This window comes from Coregonus lavaretus (genome assembly GCF_964263955.1).
Source record: "Coregonus lavaretus genome assembly, chromosome: 12".
NCBI classification, from domain to species: Eukaryota; Metazoa; Chordata; class Actinopteri; order Salmoniformes; family Salmonidae; genus Coregonus; species Coregonus lavaretus.
Window position 1 is genome coordinate 18,590,027 of NC_139999.1, and position 10,155 is coordinate 18,600,181.

Sequence of the window (10,155 nt, forward strand, 5' to 3'; positions counted from 1 at the left end):
TATTTAAATTGACTGATTTCCTTATATGAACTGTAACTCAGTAAAATCTTTGTAATTGTTACATTTATATTTTTGTTCAGTATACATATCTACCTCAAATGCCTAGTACCTCTGCACATTGATCTGGTACTGATACTCCCTGTATAATGGCTTCATTCTTGTGTATTTTCCTCCTCGTGTTACTATTTGTATTGTTATTTTTTATTTTTTACTCTACATCGTTGGGAAAGGCTTGTTAGCAAGCATTTCAGCGTAAAGTCTACACCTGTTGTTTTCGGCGCATGTGACAAATAAAATAAAAATGTGATCCGAGTCTGTACCTTGCGGATCGGACATAAACATTTGCGTTTCCGACAGCTGACAGGTTTTCTGGAGTCAGGGTTCAGCGCTTTTTTGCAGTTAGCACAGCTCCCACAATCCTCTGTGGTAAGGCAAGCCTTACAGTTACCACAAGGAATCCACTACAACAGACAAGAAAAATTCTGGAGTTAGAGTACTCCCCTCCATTCAGACCAATGTTGATTAATCATTGTATAACTATGTAAACCTGAATGAAGTAAAGGGAAACCGTCCAAAACACAAACTATATGGAGCATGAAAGTGTGTTAAAAACAGAGAAATTATGAGAGTAGTAGACTAGTTAGTTGAGGAACACTTGTTTACCTTTCTGAATCTTTGATAAACTGGATTCTTGCCTATAGCTGGATTCTTGGCTAAAGAAATGAGAGATACTGTTAACACAATCTCAAACGGAACCTTCATTAAAACAGTAAAAAACAGGCACATTTACAATGTCTTAAAATATGTAAATGATGTTCTTCTTTAAAGGAATTTGTGAAATGGCTTTCCTTTAATTAGATTGACATTAAAAAGATGACATACCCCTGCATTTGGGGCAACAGGGATTCTTCATCTGCCTTTCATACTCAAAGCCTGTGTATGAATTATCACAAACGGCACAGACGCTGAAATAAAGAGTATTGAAGCAAGTTACCTAAGGTTCCAAGTGCATAACGTCACAATCATCCTCAAGATATTAACATCTACCCCTTCAATCACTCCCATGTACAGTGGGGAGAACAAGTATTTGATACACTGCCGATTTTGCAGGTTGTCCTACTTACAAAGCATGTAGAGGTCTGTAATTTTTATCATAGGTACACTTCAACTGTGAGAGACGGAATCTAAAACAAAAATCCAGAAAATCACATTGTATGATTTTTAAGTAATTCATTTGCATTTTATTGCATGACATAAGTATTTGATACATCAGAAAAGCAGAACTTAATATTTGGTACAGAAACCTTTGTTTGCAATTACAGAGATCATACGTTTCCTGTAGGTCTTGACCAGGTTTGCACACACTGCAGCAGAGATTTTGGCCCACTCCTCCATACAGACCTTCTCCAGATCCTTCAGGTTTCGGGGCTGTCGCTGGGCAATACGGACTTTCAGCTCCCTCCAAAGATGTTCTATTGGGTTCAGGTCTGGAGACTGGCTAGGCCACTCCAGGACCTTGAGATGCTTCTTACGGAGCCACTCCTTAGTTGCCCTGGCTGTGTGTTTCAGGTCGTTGTCATGCTGGAAGACCCAGCCACGACCCACCTTCAATGCTCTTACTGAGGGAAGGAGGTTGTTGGCCAAGATCTCGCGATACATGGCCCCATCCATCCTCCCCTCAATACGGTGCAGTCGTCCTGTCCCCTTTGCAGAAAAGCATCCCCAAAGAATGATGTTTCCACCTCCATACTTCACGGTTGGGATGGTGTTCTTGGGGTTGTACTCATCCTTCTTCTTCCTCCAAACACGGTGAGTGGAGTTTAGACCAAAAAGCTCTATTTTTGTCTCATCAGACCACATGATCTTCTCCCATTCCTCCTCTGGATCATCCAGATGGTCATTGGCAAACTTCAGATGGGCCTGGACATGCGCTGGCTTGAGCAGGGGGACCTTGCGTGCGCTGCAGGATTTTAATCCATGACGACGTAGTGTGTTACTAATGGTTTTCTTTGAGACTGTGGTCCCAGCTCTCTTCAGGTCATTGACCAGGTCCTGCCGTGTAGTTCTGGGCTGATCCCTCACCTTCCTCATGATCATTGATGCCCCACGAGGTGAGATCTTGCATGGAGCCCCAGACCGGGGGTGATTGACCGTCATCTTGAACTCCTTCCATTTTCTAATAATTGCGCCAACAGTTGTTGCCTTCTCACCAAGCTGCTTGCCTATTGTCCTGTAGCCCATCCCAGCCTTGTGGAGGTCTACAGTTTTATCCCTGATGTCCTTACACAGCTCTCTGGTCTTGGCCATTGTGGAGAGGTTGGAGTCTGTTTGATTGAGTGTGTGGACAGGTGTCTTTTATACAGGTAACGAGTTCAAACAGGTGCAGTTAATACAGGTAATGAGTGGAGAACAGGAGGGCTTCTTAAAGAAAAACTAACAGGTCTGTGAGAGCCGGAATTCTTACTGGTTGGTAGGTGATCAAATACTTGTCATGCAATGAAATGCAAATTAATTACTTAAAAATCATACAATGTGATTTTCTGGATTTTTGTTTTAGATTCCGTCTCTCACAGTTGAAGTGTACCTATGATAAAAACTACAGACCTCTACATGCTTTGTAAGTAGGAAAACCTGCAAAATCGGCAGTGTATCAAATACTTGTTCTCCCCACTGTATTCTCACAATCATCCTCAAGATATTAACATCTACCCCTTCAATCACTCCCATGTATTCTTTGCTTATTTTACGTACAAAAGCTGTCTCAGGAAGAAGAAAAAACACTCAAGCTGACATATAGCCTAAACCATGATTACGTATGAGGAATGTGTTAAACTTAAAAACCTCTTAGATATAAAGTCCCCTGTTTAGGGGACCTGAGTGGTTCTGGTACCGGCTCCGACCGAATTTTTTTTGCTTAGAAATCTGTGTACAGCGTAGATCGAAATGGCTAGCATTGAGCGATAGCCCTGGTTCCCACGGACACAGTAGTATATTGTTTTAGCCTGTGTGACGTAGGATGTGAAATCTGAAACCACTTGAAGTTGGGATGTCCCGGCTACCATTTCATTCGCTCTTCCGACTGTCCATCAACTCCTGGCTGAACCCGACCTCACAGCCACTGACAACGCACATGCCTGCCATCCTTACATCGTAACGCAGCAGGAGATAGTGGTTTCATCACTATAGAACATTCATAGATCGATTTATAGCCATTAACCTAAAATAATTAATAGACTTTAAACAAAAAACATTCTGTTTGTCATAGATCAGTGGTTACCAACCGGTCGATCACAATCAACTGGTCGATCTTCAAGGCATTCCTAGTCGATCACCAAACATTTCTGTAGAAAAGCCAATGATAAAAGCTTGCGCACTTATTATTATAATATTTTTATTGTGTTGCACTGTTGGCGGAAGGTGCACTTGATTCAGAAGCCCTGCGCACCGGGTAAGCAAAGTGTTCCTATTTTGAACCATTTAATATGTTTGAAAAGACAAACTCGTGCGCCTACTGTGCTGGCCAATCGGATAGCTCAAATCACCATGCCTACAGAGCTCCCACAACCCTGGCCACAGGTTTGATACTAGCCTACGTAAGATTTAATAACTTTTAAAACCATGACCACAGAGAGACTGTTGTTTAAAAAAAATATCTGAGCGGTAGATCTCGGTTTGCTTTTTGAATGCGAAAGTGATCTTGACTGAGAAAAGGTTGGTGACCGATGTCATAGATGGACAATATTAAATATGAGATGAAAGGAGAGTTCCTAACGAGTTCAGGAAGCCAAGCTAGAGCTCTGTGTGATGTTCACAGCGGTGGGGGCTGACGTTTCGATCAAGAGAGATGTTCAGAAAATATGCACATTTTCTCTAACACTAAACATACAAATATGTATTTTACAGTTATAAGGAAGGTGAAATCTTATAGTTAGTGGTTTTATCATTTGATTATACCCTATTTAGAAAGCATATAAGTTATTTCAAGCCTTATTCATACAGTTTCGTTTGAATAGGAAATAAGTCATAAAATATTTTTATCATATTTGTACTCTGTACTTGAGCTTGAGTCCTCAAAAGTGACTACACCTCAGCAATTTATAACTATTTTCTTTCCAGAAAGGTGAAATTTCAATATTTATTGGAGTATGCAGCATAACTAGTTACTGTTTATGGTCCTCTCATGATAAATAATTACTGTCGGGGATTATGTACATTATAGATTACATTTAAGATATTTAATTCTCAGCAATAAAATTATATATATTTTTATTTTATTTAACCTTTATTTAACCAGGTAAGCCAGTTGAGAACAAGTTCTCATTTACAACTGCGACCTGGCCAAGATAAAGCAAAGCAGTGCGATAAAAACAACAACACAGAGTTACATATGGGGTAAAACAAAACAAAGTCAAAAATACAACAGAAATAAATATATATACAGTGTGTGCAAATGTAGCAAGTTATGGAGGTAAGGCAATAAATAGGCTATAGTGCAAAATAATTACAATTAGTATTAACACTGGAATGATAGATGTGCAAGAGATGATGTGCAAATAGAGATACTGGGGTACAAATGATCCAAATAAATAACAATATAGGGATGAGGTAGTTGGACGGGCTAATTTCAGATGGGCTGTGTACAGGTGCAGTGATCGGTAAGGTGCTCTGACAACTGATGCTTAAAGTTAGTGAGGGAGGTAAGTGTCTCCAGCTTCAGAGATTTTTGCAATTTGTTCCAGTCATTGGCAGCAGAGAACTGGAAGGAATGGCGGCCAAAGGAGGTGTTGGCTATATGAGATAATATAGGAGCATTTGACTCACCGAAAGCAGGGCTCTGAACCAGCCTTCCCATTGATGGAGACGGAAAGCGCTGACACAGGGCTCCAGGGCAGTTTAGTTGCACTGTGCTTCAAACCTTCCACATCATGAGCGACAGAGGCTGAACTTATCTTTGTGAGAGAGGTGTTTGGTCTTGGGGGAGTGATATGTTGGAGGTGGGGGTCTCTGCTTGGCGTGCCCATGGAGCTGCGACTTAGAGGGGTCAGTCTGTGACGGGAGTCAGGACTGTCTGCCCGGTCCCCTCTGTCCATCAAGCTAGACTCTGAGGAAAAGCCACAGTCCACGGAGGTAGAATGATCCTTCTGTATGTTCTAACAGACCATGGGTTGGAAGAGACGAGATGGAAGTTGTTAGAAAACACATTGAAATTAGTGAAGGGAAAGAAAAGGTATAATTTCAAGTGTAAATGCTGGGAGCTTTTTTTATAACCTTCTTTCTCAGGCGCACGGTCTTGGGTTGTCCAGCATCCCTGAACACCCCTGCTTTGTAATCAAACATTGTCATGTCCAGAGTATCTGCCAGGACTTTGGAAAGCTCAACCCTACTTCTCACACGCTCATTACTCGGACTTCGGGGAACAGAGAAGGGAAGAAAGATAGTGTGACCCATTAGTGGCATCAATGGTTTATAGTCACCTAAAAGCATATAATACTGACATAATAAAATGCATGTGCTGTGAGCCTGTATTATTAGGTAAATTGTTTCTACCACATTTGTGTGTGGTATATTCACACAATGGGTACAGCAGCCTTAGTAGATAACAATGAACCTCGTGTCATGAGACAATATCAGTGGTTATAAATATAAACTGGCCCTTGAATAAAAATGTAGAGTTTTGCCAGAATGTTTTTACCTCATGTAATAAACATCACTCTGGCCAACACTAGAACCCGAGCGACGAACAACCGCTTTACGCTTCCACCCCTCTCCAAGTGCCGGCCAGTCCTCCCAGCCCTCTTCAGTTGTCACTCTTTTCTTCCGTCTATAAACAGAAAACCTGGCATAAAATAAAAACAAATGTCAGCAAAGTATTTTCATCATAAGAGCATAAAACATAACAGGAAAGCATATCGACTGGCTAGTTTGTATAGTTTGACTGGCTACATATTTGCTACAAGTAAGAACATTTGGGGCCTATTTCACTGACCCAGATAAATCCTTCTTTAAATTTAGGCTACTTTTATGTTGGGGAGTAAATTATCCAACTTCTGTATTGCTTTAGTCTGGGCCTGTGAAATCCTGACGGTTTGTGCCGTCATTCTGTTACCAATCTTTGCATCTGCACTGTTCTTCAAGTAAATGTGTTTTGTAAAGATTTCTGAGTTTCAGTGTCACTATTACCGTGGAATTGCCCTATAATAACATTGCTACAACAGCAGTCAAAGCTAGTCAAATCAAGTGTCACATATCACTCAACATACAGGTTGTTGTTCTTGATGTTCCTCTCACTGCCTGCCACGCTTCCGCTCTTTTCGCTCCCTGCAACACTCTCCTCTTCGGCATCCCCTCTGCTATTCATGCGTCGCTCCCCCATAGCAAGGCCCATGTCCCAGCCCTGTGTGTCATCTTCATAATTGTCATCCTCCAGGGGTTCAAACCAGTCTATAGGGGGCTCTTCAGCAACCCCCCCTGGGATCTTCTCTGAATGGCCATGGCCTTTCATCACAGGACCTGAGGTGGCATGATCCTGAATGTCAAGGCTGTCCGAGGGAGCCAGGGCCTCCAGTGGCGATAGGACCTCTGAGGTCCTCTCGATCCCATTGTCCCCGACCTCAGTCCTCTCCTCCCTTTCTATAAGTGCATCATTTGTAGGTTTGAGTACCACTCCGTCGACCTCCATGTCTTCCTTCCCTGGCCCTCTCCCTGAAATTCAGTTATCCAGCAGTACTTCACTAATTTCTGGGGCTCTATGCAGTCATGAAGCCATAGGGACTTAAGGTTCTCCAAAATGTTTTATTGAACAATGACTTCTAATGTTCACACTCTTAGGTTCACACTTCCAATACTTTGCATAACAATACAGAGGAGTGCTCACATCCAGTGGGGTCCGAGAGTAATTCAAGCAACAACTTTGCTTCACCAGGGCTTTCCAAAACCGTTATGTCTTCCCATTGAGGTATAGGAGCTGGTAATGAGAGAAAGTTGAAATAGATTACATCATCATCGGCTTTACACAGACCTTTAACAGTGTTTCACATGGGTATATCCTGAATCAATGCATCCAGATCATAATACCATCGCCAATACAGTAAACTGAGCTGGACCTTTCAACCGAGTCGAGCCACTGTCAGTCAAGCGTCGTCATCGTTCATGTCAGTCTGCTATTGTCAAAGACGGTGAGTTATTCATATTATAGCTAACGTTATATTTCGTCAAGTAAGATCATCTACGTAGTTAGCTGGATTTACAGTCAGCTGGCTAGCTATAATATATGGTAATTCAGGCATACCGTAACTTACTAGCTAACGTAAACTACAATCAGCTAACGTCAATCAATTAACTTCTAGTTAGGTAACGTTAATGCTCCGCTCTCTCTGTTGGGATTATTTTAAGTGTCGGCGTTATCAGATATTATTTTGTAGGGAACAAGATAATAAGTGCTAGTAGCATTATTATACAGCCTAGTTAGTTAATGCTACCGTACTTCACTCATTTTGGTTGATAGCTAGCTAGATTGGTAACATAGCAGCTAGTTAGTTATTTTCAATACAACCAAGAGAGTTTTGACATTGTACTGCACAACGTGTCAAAACTCTTGGTTGCACCGCAGTTAACGTTACTAGTTAGTTAACGTTAACAAACAAGCTAACAACCCTTCACGACCACCATGGTAACGTTATGCAAAGCCAAAGAAGACAAAAGTAATTTAAATCAAGGTCACATATCAAATACAAACAACTACCAAGATACCGCAGACAAATAGGAAAACTAGCTATTACGGTTAGCTAGCTAGCTATTAGAATCATTGCTAGCGGAAGCATTGATAGCCATTAGCAGTTGTCACGTTAGCTAGCTATTTGGTTATGGTGACGTTGGTTACGAGACAACAGTGAACAGAGCTAACATGCTAACCCACCATTTGCACCGCTTGCTATGAAATACACCATTGTGATGAAAGGACGCCGCTCCAAAACAAAACGGCAGAAAATATGTTCAAAACAGTATAAAATATCGAAAACTTACCATCGACGGTTTAAAAACCGGTAATCACCTGCAACATACCCGGAAACACAATACGCACGCGTGACGGTCTGTGCTATTCGGTATCCTTGGGACGTAGTTGACGTTTAAAATGGTTAGGGTATATGGACATCCGGATTCGTCCCAAGGGTTGACTGCTTTCAGTCGCTAGCTAGCTACTAAACTAACTTGTCGTAACTACGCCTGAATTCGTCTGGCATTGCCAAGGCTTGTCCCGCCGAATCATCATTCTGATGTCACATGCCCACTGATCTGAAATACCAGACGTGCTACATAACGATCAAGCTTTCTAATGTTGTCCTGTCCACAATATTTAATTAATGAACAGAGACTGTTGACGTAGAAAGGAGGGGCTACAACATTATACCACAGTTAGAACCATGATGGTTTAGTTATACAAATTATGACGATACGTATGCTACTACTAGCAGTGCTAGCTGTTTTCTAAGTAAAATATGTGTGGCTATCTGACGTTACCTGATCATCGCTCCAGCTAGCTAGCTTTCGCCAGGTTAGTTCTGAATAGGGCCACCAACAAGTAACGGTAGTTAGTTAGCTGCCTTCAGTACTTGGTGGCTTTACTGATAGTGACAGACAAGACAAGGAGCTTATATTAAAAGCCACCAAGCATCGAGCTAACGTTATATGCTAAAGCTACCTACTGTAGTAGTTATCATACCAAACAGGTGCGTGTGTCAGTCTGTCTGTAAAGTTATACTGTACAAGGATCGCAAAAACTTATTGACATACCAAGGTTTGACCATCACCCTCTCTCTGCAATCAGGTGAGTATGAATTAATTGTCTATATGGTGTAGGTAGCTAGCTATAGGTGGTCATTCACTCCACCTAATAAAGACAGAGATGAAAGGAATTAAGATTGATTGTTCATTTGTTAAATAATTCAATTATTCTCAATGGTAATTAGTAAGTATATCTGTAGAGAAATTGATGGGCATGCTGAGTATGCCTGTGGATGGCCACCACTACACCTGCACCACAGGGTGAGATTGAAGCTGACAGTGTTGACAGTGACACTACACATAACAGTGCCTTGCAAAAGTATTTAGCCCCCTTGGCATGTTTCCTATTTTGTTGCATTACAACCTGTAATTTAAATGGATTTTTATTTGGACTTCATGTAATGGACATACACAAATTGGTCCATATTGGTGAAGTGAAATGAAAAAAATTACTTGTTTCAAAAAATTCTGAAAAATAAATAACGGAAAAGTGGTGCGTGCATATGTATTCACCCCCTTTGCTATGAAGCCCCTAAATAAGAGCTGGTGCAACCAATTACCTTCAGAAGTCACATAATTTGTTAAATAAAGTCCACCTGTGTGCAATCTAAGTGTCACATGATCTGTCACATGATCTCAGTATATATACACCTGTTCTGAAAGGCCCCAGAGTCTGCAACACCACTAAGCAAGGGGCACCACCAAGCAAGCGGCACCATGAAGACCAAGGAGCTCTCCAAACAGGTCAGGGACAAAGTTGTGGAGAAGTACAGATCAGGGTTGGGTTATAAAAAAAGATCAGACACTTTGAACATCCCACGGAGCACCATTAAATCCATTATTAAAAAATGGATAGAATATGGCACCACAACAAACCTGCCAAGAGAGGGTTGCCCACCAAAACTCACGGACCAGGCAAGGAGGGCATTAATCAGAGGCAACAAAGAGACCAAAGATAATAATAATAATAAATAATAATAATAATATGCCATTTAGCAGACGCTTTTATCCAAAGCGACTTACAGTCATGCGTGCATACATTTTTGTGTATGGGTGGTCCCGGGGATCGAACCCACTACCTTGGCGTTACAAGCGCCGTGCTCTACCAGCTGAGCTACAGAGGACCACAAAGATAACCCTGAAGGAGCTGCAAAACTTCACAGCGGCGATTGGAGTATCTGGAGTACCACTTTAATCCGTACAGTTGTGGTCAAAAGGTTTGAGAATGACACATACTAATTTTCACAAAGTCTGCTGCCTCAGTTTTGATGATGGCAATTTGCATATACTCCAGAATGTCATGAATAGTGATCAGATGAATTGCAATTAATTGCAAAGTCACTCTTTGCCATGAAAATGAACTTAATCCCAAAA

At 41.4% G+C, this 10,155-nt stretch overlaps 1 protein-coding gene across 1 annotated transcript in view; it reads right to left on the minus strand.

The window, feature by feature from the left end:
• Positions 1–8,337, minus strand: part of mbd1b (methyl-CpG binding domain protein 1b) — a 32,352-nt gene extending 24,015 nt beyond the window's left edge. The window contains exons 1-8 of the mRNA XM_084172921.1: positions 8,023–8,337; positions 6,261–6,964; positions 5,693–5,836; positions 5,269–5,407; positions 4,822–5,150; positions 883–965; positions 664–713; positions 321–461 (exon numbers count right to left, since the gene is read on the minus strand). Of these exons, the coding sequence (XP_084029047.1) occupies positions 321–461; positions 664–713; positions 883–965; positions 4,822–5,150; positions 5,269–5,407; positions 5,693–5,836; positions 6,261–6,679 (1,305 nt within the window). The 5' untranslated portion in view covers positions 6,680–6,964; positions 8,023–8,337. The remainder of the gene's footprint in view (positions 1–320; positions 462–663; positions 714–882; positions 966–4,821; positions 5,151–5,268; positions 5,408–5,692; positions 5,837–6,260; positions 6,965–8,022) is intronic.
• Between the last annotated feature and the right edge of the window lie 1,818 nt (positions 8,338–10,155).